Here is a 27493-nt window from a genome sequence, read left to right as displayed (position 1 = left end):
TTTTGCAATTTCTTGATTATGATTAAAATTTATGTAAGAACATTGTAATGATAAATAAGCTTTTCTTTTCTTTTCTTTCCCTTTTATTTGGACCTTGGGCACGCAAAGTAGTGATGAGTGGGGCAACGGTATACATGAAAAAGGACTTGAACGTAACCAACGTGTAGCTTAAGTCCAACAGGTCCTCAACGTGTTATTGCTCCTCCGATCGATGATGGCAGGGCGAACCTTCGATTGTATCGATCGTTGTTAAACAGTTGTATTGGCGGGCTTGCCAAGACGATTGTGTAACGGCGGCCGATGCGATCAGAGGTCCACCCCGCCAACACCGACCCGAGGAGTGATAATATGTTGAGGATCCTGTCAAGACTTAACCGACGCGTTAGTTACCTTCATGTCCTTGTTTATGTGTAGCATCCCTGCTCATCATCATCCCTATGTTTGCCCAAATTAAAAATAAATAAATAAATAAATAGGAAAAAGAAAATCTTATTTATCAACACAATGTTTCTACATAAATGGAAAAGTATACAAGAAATTTAAAAAACCAAAATAACATTACTTGCCCTATTATCCTCCATTTTTCTTTGAATTTATTTTCCTAATTTATATGGTTATAAGATAGAAATGATGAGAAATAATAAACACGATGGCCTTTATCTGAAATTAACTTGCTCGCTAAAAAAAAGGGATAAAAAATGTTGATGATGTTATCGGATAATAATTTTTTTTCATAATTGTTTTTTTTTAATTATGTATACCTTCCAAAATGACTATTGGCGATGCAATTTCATCTGTAATAAAGCTAAACAAGAAAAGAAGGAAGAGAAGATCCGTGGGTTTAGGGACTAAGGCTGGGCATGGTAACGCTCCAAAAACGCGAAAGAAAAGGACAAAGAAAGAACATTAGTTCGCGCACCATAATTGGACTGAGAAGGAGATGACCATAGGAGAAAGAAGAATAATAAAAAAAATAAAATATTAATAAAGAAGTAGAGTCCCTATTGGACAGTAAGGTCTTAACAATGAGCTTCAGAAATAGGCTTAATCGAATTTCATTTTTTTGTTTGTCAAAGATGTAAATATTATAGAGCAGATGAAATGCAGCAGCTTAGGGACATCTCCCAGCATTATAAATAGAGATGATAATTCAAAAACTAGAGGTAGGAATTCTCCACAAAGTAGCCAAAAGTATTTTTGTCTGGGAAGGTCTAATTTTTTGGTAAAATGAAACTCTACCTCTTATATTTTTACGTAACTTGGCCAAAATAATATGGATGTCGGTTGACTTGCTTTGAAACCGCCTACAGTTGTACTTCACCCAAATACAACGTATGGTTAAGAGGAAAGATACCTTGAGGAGTCTCGCCACCAAATCTTTACCCTTTGTTGTCCTAATCATTCATGAAAGTTCCTCATTCCATCCTCCTAAAAAAAAGGCCTAATCGAACTTCATATAGTTTAGGATGTTATCTTTTTCTTGGCTTTTAGGGTAATTTGATCTCTTAGATTGTTCTTCATGAGATTAAAAAAGAAGAAGAAAATATTGAAATAATAGAACAAAGAGATGGCATGGTAGTTAAGGATAGCTTGATTAATTCCTACTGTGACATAACGTTCAGTGAAAATAACAAGCAAATCCTTACTTAAGAGTGAAATCTCGAAATTCCGATAATCAAAATAATAATCATCTCCAAAAAATGTCATAAAGACACCTTTTTATAGGGTGTTAACCCTAATCCTAACCCTACTAGGATTCGAATCATCAAAAACAAAAAATTATAAAAGTGCCACTAAAATAAAATTAAATCCGAAAAATTACTAAAAAAATAGAATCTCCATTTAGATGACCCCGAATCACCAAAATCCATCGTTAGTCATAGCCAAAGGCAATGAGTATTGATCGGGACGCCGTTTTATTTTAGACAGCCGACTTTGAGCTCAATCCGACAATATCGACCCGGTCCGACGGTTCTAATTGCAATACCATTTCGCCTTCCGATTGGATTTCTGCAGGTCCAATCGATCCAGAAATACACTACTAATATCATCTGCATCATACTGCTACATAAACCGCCATGTCTACATACTTCAAATAAGGCTCATCCACATCTTGACAACGTTGCTCCTCATATTACTTTGTATCTTGCAATGTTTATCTTGCTGACAATGAAAAATTGTAGTCAAGATGATGTTGAGGTGTGGTTTATACTCTGCTTCAACGAAAAATTTATCATAGGGGTTTCGCTCCCGGGCGAGCGTCCCCTAGATGCTAGAGGGCTTTTATTGTTTTAACACATATTTTATGGATAGTTCGGGCTTGGCCCATGAGTAGTTACTACTTATGTATATAATATTTTTTTTTTCTTGTAATTGAAAGTTATAACAGAGAGATATGTGCTAAATATAGTTGAATGCTTTGGTGAATGTAACGCTTGTTTAAGGGTAAACCAGAATAAACATTATGGCTTGATTACTCTTTCTCGGCTTTTACAATTTACTCCGTTGCGCTTTGTGCTCCGAATCTTGACAAGTGATAGAGGAAATAAATCTTGCACGTGAGATTGTCTTTTGCAATTTATTGCATGAGAATCTATTTTGCGACTTAATAAATTGAAAAGTGAACGTTTTATTAGTTCGTTAATACAAGGGTAGAGTTAGTGGGTGTCATTGTCTTTTGCTTATGATTCCTTTTTGTAGAACCTTAAATGTAAGTTTGCCTTCTTAATGTACCGATCTACTGACCACTTATAAAAGAACGTAACTTTGCCCCTTTTTACCCTTCATCAACTCTGCTTACAGTTACGGGCAGCAATGACAAGAATGTCGCGGACACTTGTTTCTAGCTTGTTTCTTTCATTATCCCCAACCACTTGAAAGGGTTACGCTGCTTCCTTCTCTTTCATTCCTTCTTATCAATTGCTCTAATCAATTCCAATCCGTCTTCTATCCACATCTCAATGATACTCTGATGTGAAAAATTATACTGAATTGTGACGTAGTTTTGAACATTTATGTACGGTTGCAAATCTATTATGCTTTGACGCAAAAGAAAATCATAAATCATCTTTTTGGGACAAAGAAATGGCTGTGCGCATCTGCCTGAAAAGATATAGGGAACTGTCATAAGAAAGGTTAATTTCAAACTCTATTATCAACTTAACTTTGGATGCAATTTCATGGTCCCGATGTAAAAATGTCGTGAGCATTTTGTTGAAACGCCTATATATATTGTATACGGGCGTAAATCTCTATCTAATATTAGGGTTAATATCACGAAAAACTCTAAACTGATATATTTATAACAAATTTACTCCAAACTAATTTATTGACCATAAAAAAAAATCCATATTAGTACACCTATGATAAATTTATTTCAAAACCAATTTTTTTACCATGAAAGACCCCGGACTAGTATACCTGTAATCTATTTACCATAAACTTATTTTTTTACCATGAAAAACAGCAAATTGGTACGCCTGTGATAAATTTACACCAAATTAATTTTTTGACCACAATGAAAATCTCAAATTAATACAGTTTTGACAAATTTACCCTCCATTGGTGTCCGTCAAATTGAGTTAATACCACGAATAATCCCAAACCGGTACAATTATGACAAATAGAGGGCAAAAATCCCAAATTGATTTATTCACTAACTGTCACGTATCATCCAACTCAACAATTTGAAAGCAAAATTTAACAAGAATATATGGAAGTAAATTTGTCTTTCAGTCGCACGCTCTATATATGTCTTTATTTCTCTTATATATGGATTTATTCATTCAACTCTAGTATGTTTCCCAGGTTAGGTCTGCGTAAAGTTTCAACCGCTGCTGCTGCTGGGTTGGACGATCAATTAAGAAATGGCGGTATTATCATGTCTGCAATTTTTGAGCATTTTAGGAGCTGAAAAGACCAATTTTTAAGCTCTCATCTCAAATGAATTCAAAGTATGTCATGGTTTTCTTTTTTTCATTGTCATCGGGGTGCTTCCAGCATATTTCCATATCTTGTTGCAGTCTAGCGATTGCATTTCTTTTTGGCCAATTGCATGATTGCATGAACTGACTGACTTTCAGAATGAACTAGCCAACCTATAACCATGAATGTGGTCGGCTTACTTTAGAATCAAACTCGCCTAGCCATAGCAAGGCTTGACCTCGTCGTCGCTAAGTGCAGCTCGGCCTTGGCCAGCGAGGTCGACCTCACTAAGCCTCTCTTCTATGTAATCGCCAATCCTATGACTAGTTGGAGGGAGAATGAGAAGAAAAAGAAAGACATAAAAAATAAAAGCATAAATATAATATTTGAAAAAAATACTAAAATATTATTTAAAATTACCACGTCAGTCGGTTAGCCAAAGTTGGCTAGATGTATTGAATTGGAATAAATACAAAAGGTTTAGCAATGAATTGGAAAAAAAAAAAAAAAACAAGAAGGTTTAGAACTGCATTGTCTCAACTACAATAAATTTTAAATTTTTTTTGTGATTTCCCTATTTTCGAACTGTTCATAAATGTTTAGTGTAATATTTTTGTTTGATCAACAAGGGTAAAATTCACCGTAAGTCCCTTAACGTGAAATGTTCAATCTACTCCCTGTAACATCCCTAAATGCATAAGGCCCTAAGCGAGAGCATTTGTAAGGTTTAAAGTTTGATATGTGCACACATACTTTTTTGTGTTTTTTCCCCCCTTTCAACCAGTCTGATACAGGCACATTCGCCGAGAAGGATGAAAATCTAATGACAAATTAACATAAGATAGAGGGAGATTTTCATAGTTGAGATTAGGGCTGTCAAAAAGGCCCGGCCCGATCCGGCCCGAAAATTTAGGAAATTTGCGGGCCGGACATTGGTAATGTTTAAATATGGGCCGGTACTATTAGACTAACTCAGGGCCGAAACTTAAAAATTCCATCACAGAAAGAGAGTGAAAATTGATGTCGTATTGACAGAGCGGCAGGGCCGTGCAGCTGCGGCGGCTGCTGCTGCTGGGGGAGGCGGAATCGGACTTGGGAGGCCAGGGACTTGATGGCGACGCCGTGCCTGCAGATGCCGCCCTTGCAGGAAACCTCGTGGGAGCGGTCGTCGTCCCTGGCGATCGCGCAGGCCGCCTTTTGGGAGACATCCCAAGCCAGCGTGACGGTGAGGATCAGCCCCACCACCGCCGTGGAGAGGAGCGGCACGAGCTCGCCACCCTAGCTACGGCCCAACACTAGCCCATACGCCTTGATCGCCGCGATCATTGCCACGTAGAACGTCGTTAGGTTCCCCACCACTGCGTCTGACACCGCCATATCGGTCTTCTATTGCCCCAATACGTCCTTCTTTGTGGGTTCTTCGAGCAGAGCGACTGGAATCAATGGGGGTCAATGTGTGAGTAATGACTAATCTAACGGAGAGACTGAGGAAGAAGAAGAAGAAGAGCTGAAGTGAATTTGGGGCGACACTTTGGAGTTCAACCTTATCTTCACCTTTCCTTTCTTTGCTTTACGTTTTTTTTTTTTGTTTTTGGGTCAAAATCTTTGCTTTACTTACACAGGGAAAGCTGGGCGGAGGAGGAATTGAAGATCCCGAATTATATGCGGGACGTATTTTTTTCTTTTTTGACCAAAATATCTTGGACGTATATTAAAAAAAAAAAAACCACTGACCCGACCTGGCCCGAATATCTTATATGATTCAGGTATCGAGTAGGCCCGGGCCTGGCCGATCTTGGTGCTAATTAGTTTCGGGCCGGGTCGGGCCGATATCAGACCTGAATATCTTGTATGATTCAGGTATTGAATCTGGCCGGGCCAGGCCGATCTTGGCGGTGATTAGTTTCAGGCCAGGTCAGGCCTATATCCGACCCGGCCCATTGACACCCATAGTTGAGTCTGGCCGATCTTGGCGGTGATTAGTTTCGGGCCGGGTCAGGCCTATATCCGATCCGGCCCATTGACACCCATAGTTGAGATACAGACTCATCAGTTCTATATGTCAATGTCCTGTACATTTGATTTTTCCTTGTGATGGTTGTGTCAACTTACCTTTGAACTTTCGTTCTTTTGGCTCCCAGGTAAATTGGGGCTACATATGTTCTCCATGGTTCATGAATGCTTTTGTTTCCTTTCTCATATTTTTGACTATGATGTCCATGTTTGACTTGTTTCCAAGTTAATCTCACGAGGATCAATCTTCGTTAATTCTTTTTACATGCATCGGTGCGCTTAATTGAGTAAGTTGATGTAATTGTGTGCCATCAATGTCTTTCTGCCTCAATTGCAGATAATGCAATGGATGGAGAAAATACATACCAATTTCGCATATGCTGAGTAAAGTTTGTAGCCTAGGTCCCTCAGAATGGTTGTCTTTTACTGGTCTATTTACTAGTTATCAAGCTCTATAAAACTTATTTCCATACTTCGTTTCCGGTAAAAGCAAATACTAGAAAGTGATCCACTTTCTCTGAAATCGAATTTATTGAAAACACTTTCTAGCAACAAGAAGCTTTCAATATATTAACCACGCCCTTAGTTTGATGTGCAGATGTAACACATTATCTGATCGCAATACAAATGCTATAATGTGTCTCGAGTTTGAACCCATTAGACGAAAACCCGACCCGAATAAAATGTTCCTTGTTCGTCGAAATTTAAAAGAACGAATAATAAAGTGGCACACAAAGCCGGCTAAGGAAACTGTTAAGGTACACGTGTAAGCTATACTAGAGAAATCCCACATCGAAAAATTGGTGTGGTGTTGAGCAATTAATATATCCTAGTTGGCCCATAACTCATTGGCTTAAGCTTTTGAGTGAAGGTGAGTCCAACTAAATATGCCGGCATGCTCGAACTTAGATTCCTCTTGGAAATGTATAAATTTGGTGTCCAATTTATTTTCTTGTTCTGCCTATTTTATTGTTTTCTTTGATGCCTAAGTTTTGAATCTCATGTGCCTATTCATCTTATGCATACCTTCTCAATCACCAGAAACAAATATGGAGGGGAAAAAAAAGGTCAAACAGATCTGTTGCCAAATCAAGAACATGCCCGGAATTCTTTACTTTTGTCATATGCTTTCGATTAGATTTATGTGCACAGAGGAAGAAGAAAATAAAACCAAACCAAACCATATAAATTGATTCCTCCGCTATGACAGCACTAGTTTTTTGCTTGACCGTGATGTGGCGGTCGCCCGACAAGACATGTACGGATCTTCTTTCCCGGCGGCAAATGAGCTGAATTTGCCAAGGGCGCTTTCTTTTCGATTGAAATTGTTTTAAGTTTAATTCAACGAGAACTTATATCATGATAGTCCGACAAGATCGTCATTATTTTTGACCTCATGATTTTTTAATTAATGAGTGCTTTATGCAAAAAAACGCGGTGATGGTACGTGATTCTACGATCAGAAATAACTAACAATATTGTAAGACAGTCGGGAAAGCATTTCCCTAATTCAATATATATTATGATGCATGAAATAAAATAACTCTAAAATAATAGTGATGAGCCCACGTGGGTCCCAACCCCCTTTGTGGATCCAGGGTTTTCAAAAATGGATTAACAATTTTGGGCCGCACATATCTTGATTGAATGTTTTCTTTTCTTGGTTGGATCTTGATAGAATTAAGCAAGCTGACACGGATGTAAGTTTTTTTTTTTTTTTTTCCGAATGAAAATTGTATTCATTGCTTAAAAGGGTATATGAAAAGTACATATACTTCCATAGCAAAGAAAATCGAAGTAGGGCGAAGTCTAGAATACTAAAATGTAAAGCCAACTTTAGAAAACAAGGATAATCAACAGAGCTCCAACAGGGTTAAGCACACACTTGTTCCATAAGAACGGATCTATCAAATAAAATATCAGCAGCCAATCACTAAATTTTCTATCATCGTCAATGATAAGCATACACTAGAAATTCCTTCTCTAGTAATTACAGTATTGCCAGTTGACGGTGCACGCCTAGGTTTGCCTTCCTCTACATCATCGCCGTGCGGAAACAACCAGAACAGGTTGAACAAACACAAATATAACATTTATAAGAGAAAATCTTTGTTATTTAGCGAGACGTAAGAGCTCGTGTGATCACTATTAAAACTGGAGACAAGATGCCGCAACAGCTAGCTCCGTCACCAGGTTTGTTGCTACATGCAAAGTCTGCATAAGTGATGTTCTTTGAAGCCTTATTGCATGACCTATTTTAAAAGAAACCAACAGGAAAGATGGTTCAATTATATCCTTTACCAACTTAATATTTGTGAAAAACCATTGTCCCAGACTAAGAATCTAAGTACTTGGGTAGCTTCACCTGCTCCTATCGAGCTTGAACATAAAGTTGTCAAGCTGGTATTTTCTATATCCGTTATCTTTAAAATTGTTTAGGTCGAAGCATCTTATCTTTTTCTATCTCGTCTTTACACAAGCAACAAGACAATGAGTTGTTCAACATAAACAAAGAAGAAGAAGATGTCCTGAAAAGGCGCCCATCTGACTCAGAATTATTGGTTTCTGACTCAGCTCTTTCTCTCTAAGAAAAAAAGGCAAAGAAAGATGTGAATCGATGTTGCCCTTTGACAATAGTAGGAATTTTTTTATTAAACTCGCATCAATATGTAATTTTTAAAAAAGAACAAGAACAGAGAGACAATAACAAAAGTTAAAGCATATCATCAAATGTAAAGAGAAATAGAAACCGGCCTAAAGTTGTTGGCAAAGCAACCTCCACGCGTCGCTTCATGGTGGCCTGTGTTTCTAGAATCACTTATTGCTCCTTTCTTTCGGGCTGTAAAGAGATATGGATATCTTCGTTGAATTCCCAATCGATAGAGCTCTATCATTGAAAAAAAACTGTGCACATGGCTCCGGTCCCCAAGATGCAATAATTTGACTAAGATATGAGATAAATGGGGTGTCCCCACTCCCTCTGGCTCCTGTCCTCAAGATGCAATAACTTGACTAAGCAATGATATAAATGGGGTGTCCCCACTCCCTCTGGCTCCTGTCCTCAAGATGCAATAATTTGACTAAGACATGATATAAATGGGGTGTCCCCACTCCCTCTCCCATCCACATTCAATAAAGATGTGGCTGCGATAAAATATTGGGTACCCGCCGGGTGCCAGCGAGCGACGCGTGTTTAATGGGGCCCAAAGTTAAGATTTTTCAGCAAACCCTCCCTCACTCTCTTTCTCTCTTCCGTAAACACCCCTCCACCTTCTCGCTCTTCATTTGTCTTCTCCGATGCTCTTTCTCTTTCCTTCAGAAACACAGGCCGAAATCTTCATGTTTATGCAACTCGGTCTTTCCTTCTCGTTGACGCCTGCGATGACGCACTGCTTTGTGGTGAAGAAACCACGCCACCGCCTCGTACATCACCTTCGCCGTCGTCTCCGACGAATCACCAAGCGAAGGCAAAGGAGTAGTCCTAACAAAACACTGGGAACAGTGAATTCCTCCATCAACAAGGTCCAGGAACTTGTAGTACCTTGGGTTTGGATAGGAGAGAGAAGAAGTTGAAATTAAAGGGAGACTCTTGCTTGGGCTCGCCGACGGAAAAGCGTCTTCCCACATCATCTTCGCCAATGCACCTTAGAGATAGAGAGAGGGGCCTTGTGCGATTTTTTTTTGTTTTTCTAAATCGTTCGCGAAAGAAGAAAATGTAATAATTCAGAGATCTTTTCTTTGATTTTTGTGGCCATGTATGAACGTGTTCATATTTCCTTTGCGATTCGATTCTGGGTTTATATGGATTATGGAAGTCGGCCTTTCCTTCCACTGAGATCTCTGCAGAGTAGTCGACAGAGGCCGAGATCTTGGTACGGGGGAGTAAGAAGGCGGCGGCATGCCGGAGATCGAGCATCTCGCTGCCGAGCTTGTGTGGTGGGGGGCCGGGGGGAACCGTGGGAGGTGGGTGAGGAAGAAGAAAGAGGAAGGGGTATTTACGGAAGAGAGAAAGTCAGAGAGGGAGAGATTTCTTAAAAGTCTGAAATGTGGGGGCCATTAAACACGTGTCGTTAAATGAATGGACCTAAATAAAAATATTGGGCACCCCGTGGGTACCCAATATTTTCTCACCTAACACCGCCTCGTTCATCTGCAATTGGCCAGGCATCAGCCGGTCGACCAAGCAACAACGCCGTTTATCCACGAACAAAAACTGTTCTTTTATGTAATTTTAATTCATGCTGCACCATCACTCCTACGCATAAGACAATCAGCCATGATTAGGCTGACACATCAAACAAATCAAGACAATCAGCCATGATTAGGCTGACACATCAAACAAATCAAGCGTAGCTTGATCGAGAGGGCATAATTACACTTTTCCTTCAAAAGTTAAAATTAAATCGATTCAATTAAAAAATTTAGGACTCGCATTCAATAATAACCGTGCAGTTTCCCAACAATACTAAAGAACTAATACCTCGTAGCCGGTTCCTTTCCTGAATTTGAAGCTATGCCCCTTCCTCTGCCTCCATTTGCGGTACCCCCTTCCCGAGCTCCAAGCACCTCTGATCAATAGTACCACCTCCTCTGCCTCTATTTTCTGCTAGTGGGTCAGTCTTGACGGTTCAATCCCTCTTTACCCACACCATATTGAACTTCCACATAAGTCAAGGGCTGTAGATTAGTGTCCTGTTATCTAAATTTGCTAACTACCGAAAGAGACACAAGCTTTTCCAATGGGACAACTTAGGGTGTGTATGGTAATACTCTAGAAAAAGTATTTTTATTCATAAAGTGTTCATAACACTTTGAAAACAGGAACGCATATGGTAAAAAATTATTCCAAAAATATTCCGAAAACACTTTTGAGAAACAAAAAAAAACTTATTTTTGAGTTTTGGAAGACATTTTAAAAACAACTTGAAGGCAAGCTTGTGCAAGCCACCATCTCTCACCATCGTCGACGAGGAGTTGAAGCGGTTGCTGGCCACCGCCGCCGTCGCTGCAGCCTGCCGGTCGCCACAGCCTCCACCGGTCACCGACGGCCACCGGTTGTAGATCCTTTCTTTTGATGAAAAAAGTATTTTTTTTTTGTATTTGCCAAACGCATTTCTATTTCCGAAAATCGTAGCCGGAAATAGAAACACAAAAAAATATTTATATTCTAAATATATTCTCAGGAATAGAAACGTTATCATACAGACCTTTAAATTTTCAAAACGTACCGGAGGAAGGCACATTACAGAACACACATACATATACGGTTCTAATGTCCCAAAAAAGGCACACATGTCCATGGGACAAGTTGGCCATTTTCACCTTCGTCGTCCGTAAATGCGGTTGAATTGTCAATTGTCCAAGATGACGCCATCTCGATTGCACCATGTAAAGTATGAAACTCAAAACAAATTGATGGAAGCCCGCCCAGAAGAAGCAACAGCAACCAAACTGGATAATTCTAAATGACAGTTTTGTTTCGCTATAAAAGTTCCATGATACAACGTTGTTTTGTTCACTTAGAAGGGAAACAGAACAAAGAAATTTTTCTTTTCTGTCCAAGACATAAACATCCTTCATTTAGCAACTCAATCGGTCAGATGACATACAAATACGAACTAGAGTGTTTGTAAATCACACAGCAAAAGTAAATACGAATTGAAAAGAAGAACAGAAGATAAATCCATAAGCTCAAGGCAGCGTTTTATTAGTCAACTACGTGTTGGCCAAATACATGAACACTTAGAATCACAACCTTGAAGCATCTCTCTATGGAGGTGAAGCTTCATCAATGGCCCGCAGACACTCCCTTCTAATTTATCCCAACTTCAAAGCTTCAAACCAGAACCATGCAACTTCTCGTCCATGACACCGTCAATTCTCTCCCCCATTTCAGCACTCATGTAATTCACCCAACCTCCAACCTCCCCTCTCCTGAAGAACACCTTGGTCTCGACTCCATTCCACAGCTTCCCGCTCTTATTCACCTCCAATGCTCTCAAATTGTCGAAGCTACACATCCTCAGTATACCCTCCACCGTCCCGTCTCTCAGTTCTTCTTCGCTGAATGGACACCCCACGAAATCGGCCAACCTCCTCACATGAGCATACGGGTCCAATTTCATCTGTTCGTACGTCACGAACAATACCTTCTCTGGCTTCTCCAAGCTCGCTTTGTGGTAACCCAGCACATGATCCCAGTAAGGCCCATAACGGCTCACCCCCCGACAAAACTTGTCGAGGCACTCCTGGATCGTAATCTGGCCCTTCTCTTCCGGCCCCAGCTTGTTGAGGAAGTGCCACATTGAGATGAAGGTGTCCTTAGGGTTCCGAACCAGGTAAACCAGCTTGCACTTGGAGTCTCTCACCGACTGGGGAAGTGAGGAGTAAGGCAAGTGGGTGGCGAAGAGCCTCGGGGACGCTAAAGCAGAGAGATCGGGATTTTCTTGCTCGAAATAGAGCTTGTGCTCCCAGTAGGGCACGAGATCGTGGGGGTTTTGGGTTAGGAGAGGATGGCATCCTTGTGAGTCAGAGTTGGAGTACTTGGCACGGTTCAAAAGAGCGAAGAGGATGGCCTTTAGCCAGGTGGTGCCGGATTTCGGGTTGGTGACGAGGACGATGTCAGAGGGGTGAGCTTGGAAGTGGTTTTGGCAATTGAAGATGCCATTCAACCGCCAAGAGGGGAACCAGAAGCCTTGGTACAAGCTGAGAGTGTTGGTGACCCAGTCTTCTTCTGAAGGGAGAGAGGAGACCAAGTCCTTGACTGCTTGCGGCATGTCGTTCTCTCGCAAGTACCTTAAATGGTCTGGAGGAGGAGATTGAGAGGGTTGCATGGTGATGGTGGTGGTGGAGCAGGTGGAGAATTGGAGTGAAGAGTTAGTTGATGTTTCTTAAATAGAGCATTCTTGCATGAGAAAGATCATTGCTGGGACATGGTCTGAAACTTGAAACAAAATCTTATGTGAAGATTGTGCTGGCCCAGCACTGCTGGGTGTCTCATATAATTTATAAATTAAATGCTTTCTGATTACATATTTACAAAATTTGAACTAAAACTTTTCATACGCGTAGCATAATTAATGCTTTCTTGTAACTTGCTAACTACTAGACAAGCTCACTTGAAAAATTTGAAAACAGTTGATAATCCACCACGGAAAAGTACCTTAAAGTCATCATTTTGTCGGTAACTCACCGATCAATTTGCAAACAATTGTTTAACAATTTGCTTATATTAAGTCTTAATGAGTGATTACGGTTTCTCCCAAGAAAAAAAAAAAAACCACGGTAGTAGTCATGATGCTACCAGTTGATAATTGTTCGGAATTATTATGGGCAACTTAAAAGAATTTGTCATTTTCTTGATACGATGCAAACGGAGGCTTTTATCTAATTCATAGCCCATGAACTTAATTGTTCGCCACATGAATTAGGTCGCCGAAGTAATAGCGGATAATCTTCACTTACTTGGTCGAACATAGCTGATGCAAATATGTGGAGGATGATATACCTTTGCGAAAGTCTTAAATGTTTTAACTTTTATCAATTAAGACATAAACGCTTTAAAATTATGCAGAGAAGTCCTTTAACTCATCATTGGTCTGAGTTGACTTATTTCGTTACGGAAAAATGTCGATCATTGTATGCTCTAAGGACAGTCATTGCAAGTTTTTTTCAAAAACATTTAGGACTTTCCTAGTCAAAGTTACAACACTTCGGACTCAATTGACCAGCTGGTGAAACCTTCAGAATACTCAGCAAATTTAGTCCCAAGATTGAGTGTAAAATTCGGGACACTATTTTTAACCTGACTTTTATCAAACTCCACGGGAGTCATATTTTTCTTTCACCAACTTTTTGATCGGTGTGTTGCCTAGATAGACATCACAAATATCTAAATTTCACCAAAAATATATGTTGGTGATAGAAGATGGGTGTGCAGGGTACGGGTTCGTTGATAACATGTGCCATATTAATCATGTGGTGTTCTGGTTTTTTGCTTCAATTGTGGGGTCGAATATAGAAAATGTTATCCATTTGCATGGAACGGCTCACCACAAATAATTGGACCAGGCCAATGTTTGGGCGAATGACTTGTTGAACATATGTAAAATTTTCAAGAAAAATGTAACATAAGTTTTAGAACTTAGTCACGAAATGCAATTGATATCTAAAACTTTCAAAATGTATAATCAAGTCATAAAGCTTGTCAAATTGGTATAATCGAGTCTTTTCATTTATTCCATTAATTTGCCCAATAGAAAATGCTGAAGTGATTTTTTAATTATCATCTCTTTCCCACGTGGCATTTTTTATTATTTTCGTTCAACTTAAATTACATTAAAAAGTAAATAGATAAAATTTTGGACAGATTTTGCGTAACTCAAACCAAAAACCTATGATAGACGCCTTACAGCATCTAAAATTATCATAAGAAAATTCATTTCAAAGAACTCCATTGGTGGCTTTAGTAGATACTTCTAAATTTCATATTTAGTTGATGAGATAAAAACTATTGTGACATTTCATTTCTTACGGCATTTACAAGAGTTGAGAACCTGCACAAACGAGAAGAAACCCTTCCTCATGAACCAAGCTAACATATGAAAGGCGCGAATCATAATATTCTATTTTTCTATTTCTATTCAAAACTTATTTCTGAAACAAGTTTGGAATAGAAATCCGTTTGATAACACAATTTTATTTTCCGATTTTTGGAACAAAAAATTGTTTCGGAAATAAATCTAGAATAGAAATAAGAAATTAAAATTTTCAGCTCTTCTATTCCCGGAACAGATATGAGCAATAACAATTCTTCTCATCACTTACTCTTTCTCTAGCATTTGTAGTCCGTTGGTCCACCTTTCACCCGCCTTCCAGTTGCCCTTTCGCTATCCGCAATTGCCTATTTGCCGGTTGCCATTCGTCATTCTATCATCCGCTAGTTGTCGTTTCACGGTCTGCCGATCGTCGATCGAGCCTCCCTTCGCTGGCTGCCATTCGCTGTTCTGCCGGTTACCGACCTACCATCTACCTATCGCAGGCTTGCATCCACCGGTAGCCGTTCCCCCATTCGCAGTTCATCGATCCTCCATTTGTCATTCGTCGATTGCCGGTCGCCTCTCCATTTGCCGTTCCGTCTAACGCTAGTCTGTTGGCCCTTAGTTGTCGTTTTGCGATCCGTCGATCGTTGGTCCGCGAGGCCACTAGCCCCCCATCCACTAGCCACCATTCAACATCATATCGATCGTCGATCGCCATTTCCCGATTCACCGGTCTTCGTTCTCTCGTCCGCCGTCCATTGGCCCTCCATTTGCCATTTCGCCATTCACTATTCGCTGGTAACCCTAGAAATTTTTTATAATGCTATCAAACGAACTTTTGTGCCGGGGATAAGAATTTTATGTTGTTATGAAATACGTTTATTTGCTCAAAAATTCGTCTAGAAAAATCTATACTTGGCCAGAAATTGATTCTAGAAATAGAATTACTATCATTCGCGCCATAAATCAGCAGAGTTCCAAATTCACATACTAGATCCCCACATGCAAAATCAAGTCCGAGAACAGTTGCATTACGGTAAGTGATACGCGGGTAAAGGAATTTAGTCATGGTTCGACATTGCACGTTCTTTTTTTTTTTTTTTGTCCTGGATTCGATAGATATACCGGTTTGAAGCCGACCACAACAAGCAAAAATGTGTATTTGTGTACATATTTGTCCGTAATACGGCATGTCTACGAGAAAACTGTCATATGGGGTGCTTTTGGCCTTCATTTGTGGCTTGAAGACATTCGACACGTTGCGATGTTTGATTTGCTTACAAGAATGAGCTGTGTAGACAAGATGTCGTATCTGCTAGCTATTGTGGTAATCATTGTTGCTATTGGAGGTGAGTATGGTTCCAAGGTAAAACTTAAAACCCGTAATCGAACTGGTGGAGAACCGATTCGATTCTAGGCTCCAAGGTATGAAGGGTAAGTTTAAGGTTTCAAATGAGAAAACTTGTTCCAACGAGTAAATTCTAAGTTTCGATTCCAGTGTAGGTGAAACATGTAGCAAATTTTCGTGTTTTTATTGGCATACATCTTTGCATGATCTTGCGATATTCCATGACATCCGTGATGATTGTATCATATGGAATCACTAGTTTGGTTTTCCGATTTCGGCTATAATTATTACTAAGACTTTTACTTTATAAAAAAATCATATTTATTCGTGTAACTAAATGTGAGTATTGATCAGTGGATTGTAACAATAAATGATGCTCATTAAAAGTAATGGTTCACTGAAATCGTTCAATTAAGAATACAAGTAAAATCTAAATAGACCTTAAAACATGCGAAGGGTAAATTATAGGTTTCAAGGTATGCATAACAGGTTTTAAGTTTCAAAAACTGATAAACATGTTCCGATAGCTAGAACTGCACACCCCTAGTTGCCATCCGCAACGTCTACACAAGTGATCTATACTGCGAAGTATGATTGCATAACCTGTTTTGAGAGAAATCATCAGTTTTGAAGCGCCAATTATCTGAGTGCTTGAGGATGGGCTTCTGAATTATACCGTTTATGGAGTGCGTGACAACCATCTCTTTCAGTATCAAATTTCATGGAGAACCATCAAGAGTATTTTTATCCGTCGAGGGGCCTGAGGGAAGACGATCTGCTATTCACTTACCTTTTCATCTTGGTTGCAAATGTGCTCTTCACTCTTATTAAGAATGCTATATATACGAGACATATTAGAAGTATTCAGCTCAACAGGTGGTGCCCTACACTTTCTCATCTATTTTTTGTGGACGACTCTATATTCTTCTTGGATGGGAAGTTGCAGGAATGTCAAAGTTTGGCCAACATTCTGAACCAGTATTGCATTGCTTCAGGACAAGCAATTAACCTGAATAAGCCTGGCATCTATTTCAGTAGAGGTTGCCCTCTTAGGTTGAAGGAAAATTTAGCTAGAGAATTGAGAGTTCCTGTGATTGAAAAGACAGGAAAATACCTCGGAATCCTGTCGGATTGGGGTAGCTCAAAGAAGGATATGTTTGCTTGGATATTGGGGCGAGTGAACTCTAAGTTAGAAGGGTGGAAGGAATCATTAATTTCCAAAGCAGGGAAAGAAGTCTTGATCAAAGTAGTGGTTCAAGCCCTCCCCCAATATGCTATGTCAATTTATAAGATCCCTGTGTCCATTTGCATGTCGGTAGAACAGAAAATTGCAGCTTTTTGGTGGAAAAATTCAGTGACTAAACAGGGTATGCATTGGAAAAAATGGGAACTCCTCAAAATCAGGAAAGACTTGGGAGGGCTTGGTTTTAAAGATCTAATTGCTTTCAACAAGGCAATGTTGGGCAAACAGGTGTGGCGACTTCTTCAGAACCCATCTTCTCTGTGGAGTGAAGTCCTTAAAGGGATTTACTTCCCGAATAGGGACTTCTGGCGAGCGAGAAAAGGAACAAGACCGTCGTGGGGTTGGCATAGTATATTAACAGCAAGAGATGCTATTCACCAGCAACTGCTGTGGTCAGTGGGAGATGGCAAGAAAGTACGAATTAGAGAAGATAAATGGCTGAGCAGGGGGGGTAATTACAGGTCCAACTCCTAAAGGGGAACCGGAGCTAATGGCTGACTTCATTAATTATGAGGAGAATGTATGGAATACTGAACTTCTGAGGAGCAGTTTTGATGAACAGACAGTGAAGGAAATCCTATCAGTACCGGTGAGACCCTAGACGACATTAGACCAAATCATCTGGATGAGAACAAAGTCAGGCAAATATGCAGTTAAAAATGGTTACAATTGTTTAAGGGAAGGCGGACATAATAGTCAGAACTTAGCTTCATCATCTTACCAGGCACCAAGCAGCCTTTGGAGAGGCATTTGGAACATGAAAATTGCACCCAAAGTTAGATTTTTCATGTGGTCTCTTTATCAAAATGTCCTACCCACGAAAGACACTCTTTTTCGGAGGAGAATCCTTCCTGATCCGGTCTGTGAATTGTGCAGCGAAGGCGTCCCAGAGTCGACCGAACATCTATTCCTATTATGTCCCTGGACAAGAGGAGTTTGGGCAAACCCACAACTCAATATCCAAATCTCATCACAAGGCCTTTCCCGAATTGAAGTGTGGATAGCATATCTGATGGAAAACAGGGCAAACTCCCCTGAACTAGAGGTACTAGCTTCGGTCCTTTGGCAGATGTGGAAGGCGCGGAACAATTTTATCTTTGAAAATCTAAGACCAGATCCGGCAAACACGGTGGACTCAGCAATTGTGGCTTCGCGGATCTCCTGTTTCTAGGGTCTACAAAAGCACGAAATCCCCTCGTAATCTCGACAGGTCCTCCCAAACTTGGACTCCTCCGGAGATTGGAACACTGAAGGTAAATATCGATGGATCTTACTTGCAGGGAGAAGAGAAGGGAACGGTGGCATGCGTGTGCCGCGACCACCATGGACGATTACTCGATAGCTACGCCTGTGCAGTCTAAGCTTCGTCGCCCCTGCAGGACCCTAAGATTTCTAACGCAGAGAAAGAAAGAGGAGTTAATCAGACAGTCTCCCGCTGGTAAAAGCCATATGCAATCCAAGCTCTACTCCGTGGGAGATTCGTGTACTTCTCTCTGAATGCTTTGGCTTGCTCCCGTTGTTCCCGAAGCTCCGAAACCAACACCGTAACAGAGTCTAATTTCATTGCAAATTGGCCGCCAAAGCCAATAGAATCAAGTCTTTACTTTAAATTGAGTTGATTTACCCCCATAAACCCTTTTGGACTTGTTATGTTCCGAGGCTCATTTGTCGGGCCCCATCATCTTTTCCAGTTGAATGAAAGTTCTTCGTTTTAGATTTAAAAAAAAAAAATTTCCTTCTTGAGATTAAGAAATTATTTCGTGAGGAATTTGGAAGCTAAACACTATGTGCGTTATTAGATATAATTAAGACTGAAAGATATTGAGAGTGTTTGAGTGAATCGAGCGTGATTTGTAATCTCCTAATTATATTGCTTATTTTATAGTGGAATTCGTTACTACTTTCTTCGTGGGCATAGATCTCTACGACCGAATCACATATATCCGATGTTCGATTTATTTTTTGTTATGTTTATTTTATTATTTGATCGCTTATTTCGCACAACAATATTAATTAACGAGAGGATTCGAACGCTGAGACTGTATAAGGTTACATGTGATTTTTGGGTTCAATGTTGTATATTATTTGGGGATGTTTGTGGTGGTCTAGGATAGGGCAGTCTCCGTAAAAAGGAGGTACGGTTTGGAGATCCTTAATCTGCACCTTGGGAACAAAATTGCGTGGTTTGGCGAGCTTAAGAGAGTCAGCATTCTGTGGATAAGATGCAGGATCTGCAAGTTGCTTTATGACGTGTTTGTTGATATCCTTGAAGTCCGAACAAGTGATCATTGCATCAAGAATGAGTGGTTCCTAATCCGATTCGGTTTTCATAAAAAATAGAGCACCAAACCGGTAGCCCCAATTCCCATTTTTCGAAACCATGGATCAAACCGGTCACTCTCGGATTCGGTTCGGTCCGATTCCGGGGCGGTTCCAAGAAATCGGTGTTCATGAAAAAATTATGCACCTGTAACATTAAAATCTCAACAGTAATTTAATAATATTTCACAATATCTGATGAGGATGGACGCATTATGGACAATGCATTGGAAAGTAATATTGGAAGCTCAAAAAGCAAAGCAAATCATAAGCCTTGACAACTAAACATTAGGTTTTCTTTTGCAAAATTTTTTAAAAAAAAACACTGGTCCGGTCTGGTCTTAGGCCCCGGAACCGGGAACCGGATTGTCCAATCACCGGTTCCAATTTTAGGAACCGGGAACCGGACCGGATCCCTCTAAAACCGGAAATTGGATAGTAATATTGGAAGTTCAAAAAGCAAAGCAAATCATAAGCCTAGGCAACTAAACATTAGGTTTTCTTTTACAAAAAAAAAAAAAAAAAAAAGATCGGTCCCGTGACATCCCGAATTCCGACCCACTTCTGAAGCTAAGAATGACCGAGATATCTCATAGATGTATTTCAGCTAAATCTCACTCGGAATTGATCTCTCTCGAGCAGACTAACCAAATGGGAATGGCTAGCTAGGAAAATCAAGTATATGGACCTAAGAACTTGATCCCGCATTGACTTTTTGACTATGAAAATTGTCGAGGGAATATTCCGGACCAATATAGGCCAATCCTAGAATGATTAAGGAACGATTTGGATAATACCCTACGTTTTTTCGATTTAAGCCCGTAATTTTTTTATTAATGATTTGGATTTGGGCTCATGAATAGCTTGTACTATCCGTATTCTTTTTCTTTTATAATTGAGTGATGTAATAAGAGGTATGAGACGCTAGTTATAGTGGAATCCCCTGTTGATCGTAGCCCTAGTTTAAGGGTGGATCGGGATAAAATCTCGTGTCTCGATTTCTCTTTCTTGCTTTTACACTTTATTTCGTTATGATTGTGCGTCGAATCTTAACAACCAGCACTAGGTTGGATTGACCACTTTTGCCCAACAAATCCATTTAGATCATTTATAATATTGGGGTTGTCTTTTTCTTTTGGTAAAGTACATGATTTTTTGTCCATGTTAAACGAAATGTTGCCACTTCCATACTTTTTGTGAATAATGCCAGCTTGTACATGTTGTGGTGGACAACACGTCGAAATAAGAAGGGAACAAAAGTATCCTTCCCATACTTTTGACGATGCTATGCTTAAGATTTGGCAGTGCCCGGATGCGTTTCTAAAGCACGATAAGCAATTTCGCTATGAAGTCAAGGTGGGGCAAGATGCTCTTACTAAATCATTCCTGAAATCATTGGCTTTTCTCCACATGAAAAGAGGAACACTCATTAGAGAGAGATAATAATAACAAAATAAATTAAAGATAACATGTCAACATAATGAAACAAAAAGATAAGCGCATAAATCTTAAGCTCGACTAATCAATAAAGGGTTGGATGATTTGTAGAGTGATACATGTGAGGTGGTTTGTTGGTTATTTGTTGATTTAATAGAAGGAACTCAAACATTAAAACAAGGTATGTTGACAGAGTTTTTATTAGGTGTACCGTCGGTACAAATATAATTTACACTTCATAGGATAATTAACATGTGGATGGTTTCTATTGCATTGCTATCTCGAAGCAAACATGTCACATGTTCAATGTTGAACCCGTCAGGAAGGTTTACATTGGAGTTGCATAGAATAATAATCCTTACCAAATTAGGCAGATACTTATTCAACATTGACATAGAAAAAATATTAATGGAAATGAAGAATGTCATGAACTAAAAAAGGTTTGACATATAAGCTTTGTCTAAAGCAAGAAAAATCTATTGTGTATGAGAGGTAATTCTATACATGAATTAGTGTGTAGTAAAATTTAATGAGATTACATGACGTGTTCAATTTTAAAGATAAGAGGAAACGCAAATCACGTGTTAACCATACTATTTAAAAACAAACATTATCTAAATTGCTTTTGGAAATACAAAGAAACGTCTATAAAAACAACATTAAGCTAATTCTATAAATGTGAAAAAGAAATGTCTATAAAAATGATTCTTGTCAAAGAGAGGTGTCTATTCGTACAAACTTTTTTTTTTTTTTTTGGGTAAGGCGTCTATTCGTACAAACTTTAAGAACGTGAAACTTCAAAAACACATACCATCTAAAAAGTATGGGGCACTTCGGTTAAAGTAATCACCAGTCTTAGCTGACTGGGATACTCCACTTTGGTGTGCGAAACGTGGAATTGAAATAAAATGAAAAGTTGTTGATTTTAGTTGGCACGGCGGACCTTTAGGACAATAAAAGATTCTAAAGCACATGACGGACATTGATGGTGGTCCAAGACAACGACGACTTAGAAAATCGTTCCTTAATTATCACTTTTTTGGGTGTAAATAGTATCATTAATCAAATGAGGTACAAAAGCTCAGAAGAATTCTCTAGCATTACAAAGAGATTAATTATGCGAGAATATGAAGGAAGGAAGCCTCCATGTGGTAGCTAGTAAAACATTTGTCTGGCAAGCCCTATAATTGTGGTAGAGTGACGCTCTTCCCCTTACAACTCTATGAATCCTAACCAATAAAAGATGAGCCTCAATTCACTTATTTTGAAACTGTCTGCGGTTCGTTCCCTCTAGATGCAGTAGATAGTCGCTCAAAAAGATAGCTTGAGGAGCCTCGCCTCCAAGTTTTTGCCCGTGTTAGGTTTTGTCGGATCATGGTGCGACAAAGTTGAAGTCAAACTATTGACAGTTCAATTAAAATTGCGTGCTAATTTTTCACTGAAAGTGGAAACATTTCTCCTTGTGATCGTGTCATATGAAACTTGACTAAAGTGGGAAGAGAATCCAAATCTTAAGAAATCACTTTGCAGCATGCATTTCATGTAGTATTTTTATATGTTGTCTCATTTTTGAGATTGCAATGTGTTGGCACACTGGTACAAGTTTAGGTTCTTTATGACACACACAAAAAAAAAAGGAGTTTGGATTTTGATACCCAGCAAAAATAATTTCTAGTTTTTGGTGCTATTATTCCTAAAAAAATCATTTAAAAATTCCTTTGTGGAGCTTTGCGAGAAAAGGGGAAATTAGTTGCATGGTGGGATCCATAGCGATATGATTCGAGTCCCTTTGGACCGTCACAACTTTCTTTTATGATAGAGTTTTCGACGGTGGATTGGACGTTGTTTAGAAAAACCTCGCATGATGCTTCCATTATTTATTTGCACATTTGCCTTTATGGTCTCCCAAGGAGTCTAAAAAAATGTGAACTGGCCAATGAGGCGTTGGACGAGTTGGTTGAGTTTCCTGAACCTTAGATAATTAAAGTGATGAAATCTCGGGTCCGACTCCCAACGACCACGTCTTGAGGACTTATCCATGGCATTGGCGGGAAAATTACCAAAAAAGTCCTAAACCTATTGTAATTGTGCCAATTCAGTCCAAAACTTTTTTTTTGGCCAATTTAGTCCTAAACCTTTTATAATTATATCGATTTAGTCCATCCGGCGATTTGTAACCGGAAAAGTCCAGCGTGGAATCCTAGTCGGCGCCGGCCGGCCATGCTGGCGCCGACATGGACGCCGGAGAGAAAAACTACGTCGTTTGCTCGTTCAAAAAAGCCTAAATCTTCAAGAAGCCCAAAACGGCAGCACTTAGACTAGATTTCTCAAAAACACAAATCGTGGGTTTCTTTCCCAAATCATCTTCGGTGACTAGATGAACCCTAATTTCATCTCGTCCAAAATTCTCGCAAAACTTCCATAGATTTGATCTCGTCCTATGAAGGCGTTCATCCGTGAGTTTCCTCGGTTAATCACTCCTCCTTTCGCCCAACGCCTTCGTCTGTCGCAATCTAAGACTCGTTCGTTCAAATTGCAAAGATCCTATTCGCCCACAACCCGGTGGGGACCCGATTAGCCCGCAACCCGGTCGAGACCCGATTCATCCACAACCTGTCGAGGCCCGGTTTGCCTCGTCACAAAGTGCAGCAAACACGAGCAAGTGTTGTTGTGGTCCCGGCTTGCTTGTGTTGTCGGCAAGTGTGGAGCGAACACGACAAATCTACGTGGTGGTTTCGAACTCAACAAAGAACGGTCAAAAAGGTATATTATCATGACCCCAACCGGAGTGTGTTGTGTTTATCTTATTTTATATAATCTGTTTGCCTCGTTTCTTGGCGTGTTGCATTATATAACACAATGAGTCCGGGTTCTATCCGACTATCGGCATGGTACTTCTTTCTGAGCTCCAAATTATTTTATTGACATCTAGTGATGTGTGGTGCACGATTTATGGCATTTGTTGGGTAGGTATTGAAGCTCTAGTGATTAATTGAAAAATAAAACTGCTCTTAGTTTTTTTCGTATCAACCAAACTAAGGTCATTTATGCAGAACTCAATAGTGCAAGACATATATTACACTTCTTGCATCTTTCGTCCGGATGGCTTAATTGTTAAAAGACTTATTCTGCAGGCTAGTGTTTAACGAGAAGCACTAGTACCGATTTAAGTCTAGATTATATTATATAACTTATGCTATGTTATTGTTTTATCTTTCTAATCTTTACATACTAAAATTAACTTAGTTAGCGTTCTTCTTCACAATAATCATCGAAAAAGATGTGTGTTTCATTCAGAAGAAGCTGTAATTTCTCCATGTACATTGTATAAGAGATTCATCGTCCAAAATCTTATAACAAACACTGCATTTTTTGTGTAGCTTCGAGATGGGTGATAAATCAGCATGGGTCTGTCTTTTCCATGGTGGAAATTTGTATCGTCGCCCAATGCTTGAATATGTTGGGGGGAAGACCGATTTGGTAAAAGTTGATATCAGTTCAAGGAGCTATGAAAGCTTCATTAGAGACATTGAGAATGGGGTGAAAAATAAATTTGAAAAGCTTTATTTTAAGTATCCTGGAAAGTCTCTAGAAGATGGATTGAGATATATATGGAATGAGAGCAGTGTTGTTGATCTAGTTTTTGATTATTTACATCATGGCTTAATTGAGATATATGGAGAAAATTTTGCAACCAATGAAGTAGGCGAGGGTGATGGTCAAGCTGGCGATATGGGTGTGGGCGAGGGTGCTAGTCAGAGTGAGGGTGTTGGTCGGGGGGTCAATGAGGGTGCTCGTGATGATGTTGCTAATGAGATAGTCATTGAGAACGAGGGGGGTTTGGATCCTAATGACTTAGTTAATGAAGATGATCATAATGGCATAGAGGGTGACATTGTGGATGATGACGATGACGACGACACAGCCTTTCTTGGCGATATAAGTTTCTTGATTGATGATGATGATCATGATAATGAGGAGCTTCTAGAAGCAAGGAAGAATATGACGGAGTTTCGCGGGAGGACCACAAAGGATCTAATAATAGGGGAATCATCCACCTCATTAGTACCACCCCAACCATTGGATGTGGGTGATGTAGTTTCTATTGAAGCTGGTTATGAGACAGAGTACTATGAAACAGATACAAATGAGAGTTTGGAGTCCGATGTAGAGGGGGAAGATGATGATTTTACTAGAAGGAGAAGTCGGTTTCCAAGACATGATCCTAATTGTACCGTGCCTGTGTTTACTGTGGCGATGACATTTGATAATAATAAACAATTCAAAGATGCCCCGATAAAATACGCAGTGGCTGAGCGTAGAGAGATAAAATTTACTAAAAATGATAAGAAGTTTGTCAGAGCAAAATGTGTTCATGATAGTTGTCCTTGGAAGATTTCTGGATCTATTGATAATCGTAGTGGATCGTTTCATGTGAAGACCTACCATTCACAGCATACCCGTAGCATTAGCTTCAAAAACAAGAGGGTGACAAGTTCTTGGTTGGCAAACCACTATCTTCCTACAATAAGAGCAATGCCAACTATTAAAACTGCTGCTTTCGGGGAGTTAATCAAGGAACAATTGGGCTTAGATGTAAGTATAGTTCGAGGTACGAAGGCTAAGTTGTTTGCTTATAAAGTGTTGATGGGAAACTATAAGAAAGAATATGCCAAGCTGTGGGATTATGCAGAGGAGCTTAGGGAGAGAAATCCCGGGAGTACTATTACTTTGAAGGTTGAAAAGATGGAATCTAAGGCATTGTTTGAGAGAATGTACATTTGTTTTGCTGCTTGCAAGAAAGGGTTCCTTGGTGGATGTAGGAAAGTTGTGGGGTTAGATGGTTGCTTCTTGAAGGGAATTTGTCAAGGTCAAATCTTGTGCGCTATTGGAAGGGATGCAAATGATCAGATGTTTCCAATTGCTTGGGCGGTTGTCAGAGTTGAGAGTAGCGACACTTGGACGTGGTTCTTAACACAATTGACATATGATCTCAACATTTTGAGCACACATGGACAAGGTTGGGTCGTAATTAGTGACAAACAAAAGGTAAGTTCCTTATTTGATTCTTACTTATTATGCCTCTTATATAGTTACACTAAATAATTGTAATCATCTTTGGCGGGGCCTTGTACAAGCCATGGCTAACTTGCTACTCGCAGCTGAGCATAGGATGTGTGCCGGACACATCTATGCTAATTGGGGCAAGAAGTATAAGGGAATACAAATGCAAAGATTGTTTTGGAAATGTGCTAAGAGCAATACTATGAAGGAGTATGATGAACACTCACAGGCATTGAAGAAAATTAGTCCCGCTGCATATTATGACTTGGTTCAAACGGAGCCAAAGCATTGGTCCAGGGCTTTCTTTACCACCGATGTGAAATGTGACATTGTTGATAACAACTTGTGCGAGGCATTCAATGGAAGAATTATACATGCTAGGTGTAAGTCCATTTACGATATGTTGGAGGAAATACGAATAATGATAATGACAAGGATGCATACACAAAGGGATGAATGCGCTAGGTGGAGAAGGAACATTGGTCCAAGAATCGTAAGAAAGCTAGAAGAAAGTAGAGCTTGTGCGATAAGCTGCCAAGTGATATGGAATGGTGATTCTGGCTATGAGGTGAACGATAAGGGTGAGAAGTATGTGGTGGATGTGTTCAAGAGAGACTGCTCTTGTAGAAGATGGCAGCTATCTGGCATCCCTTGTCTTCATGCCATTTCTGCTATACATTATAGGCAAGATGATGCATATAACTATGTTGATAACTGTTATAAGAAGGCCACGTTTTTAGCTGCATATGAGAACATGATGATGCCGATTCAAGGGGAGACATTTTGGAAAAAGACTAATAGGGAGCCACCTGAACCACTTCCAGCCCGGGTGAAACCCGGTAGACGTAAACGTAAAAGATCAAGGGAGGAAGGTGAGGTGGTAAGTGGGACTAGGATGTCAAGGATAGGAATGAAGATGAGATGTCGTACTTGCTCGAAGACGGGACATAACAGTTCGACATGTCCAATTAAGAAGACTGCGTCTACATCTACGCACCCACGATTTTCAAGGCAAAAAATTCTGGTTAGTACTTCCATTTCCCTTATGTCATGTTTGCTTCATAAAAAAACCTTCAACAAATATATGCTTCATAGGTTCGGAGGCGGACAAAAAAAGTGCAAGTGGCAATGGTGGTGGCCCTACCAATGTGAATCCTCCTGTTCATGGGACGGTAAGTAGTGTTTTTTTAGAAATGTAGTTTATACTAGCAAAGTTTTCATAAATATAATGCGAATATACTCTTTGCAAGTTCAGATCCGTGCAAGCAAAGGTGCGAGTGGCGGTGGTGGTGGCTCTACCGGTGTGAATGTTCCTGCTCCGGTTAAGAGTACAAGTGCTAAAAGTTGCTCAAAGAGGCCGAAGTGACAGGATGTTGGGGTGGGTTTATTTTTTGTGATAATGGGTTCAATGAAGCAATGTTGATTCATTTGTTCCTTTTTGTCGATGATGAGATCAGTGCAATTGGGTTGTGGATGTATTTTCTTGATATGCCTTGGATGGCAGAATTTATATGGTTGTGGATGTAATTTTTTTATTTGTCTTGGATGACAAAAGTTGCTTAAACAAATGTACTCTTTGTATTGGTTTCTTATCATATTCAGGAC

General features: G+C 39.7%; 2 protein-coding genes and 1 pseudogene across 2 annotated transcripts in view; all 3 read right to left on the bottom strand.

The window, feature by feature from the left end:
* The window catches only part of LOC115727986 (disease resistance protein L6-like), a 449825-nt gene that overhangs the window by 242453 nt on the left and 179879 nt on the right, over positions 1–27493 (bottom strand). The gene's annotated exons all lie outside the window — the stretch shown is intronic.
* LOC115729847 lies at positions 4897–5301 on the bottom strand (annotated as a pseudogene).
* On the bottom strand, positions 10994–12770 carry LOC115729845 (cytosolic sulfotransferase 12-like). Its single transcript, XM_030660476.2, has 2 exons — positions 11765–12770; positions 10994–11005 (listed from the first exon to the last, which is right to left on the bottom strand). Exon 1 carries the CDS (start codon positions 12768–12770, stop codon positions 11766–11768), a length of 1005 nt encoding a protein of 334 aa, XP_030516336.1. The 3' UTR covers positions 10994–11005; position 11765.

This window comes from Rhodamnia argentea, chromosome 4, assembly GCF_020921035.1.
Source record: "Rhodamnia argentea isolate NSW1041297 chromosome 4, ASM2092103v1, whole genome shotgun sequence".
Lineage (NCBI taxonomy): Eukaryota > Viridiplantae > Streptophyta > Magnoliopsida > Myrtales > Myrtaceae > Rhodamnia > Rhodamnia argentea.
This window is presented reverse-complemented; position numbering and strand designations above follow the sequence as displayed.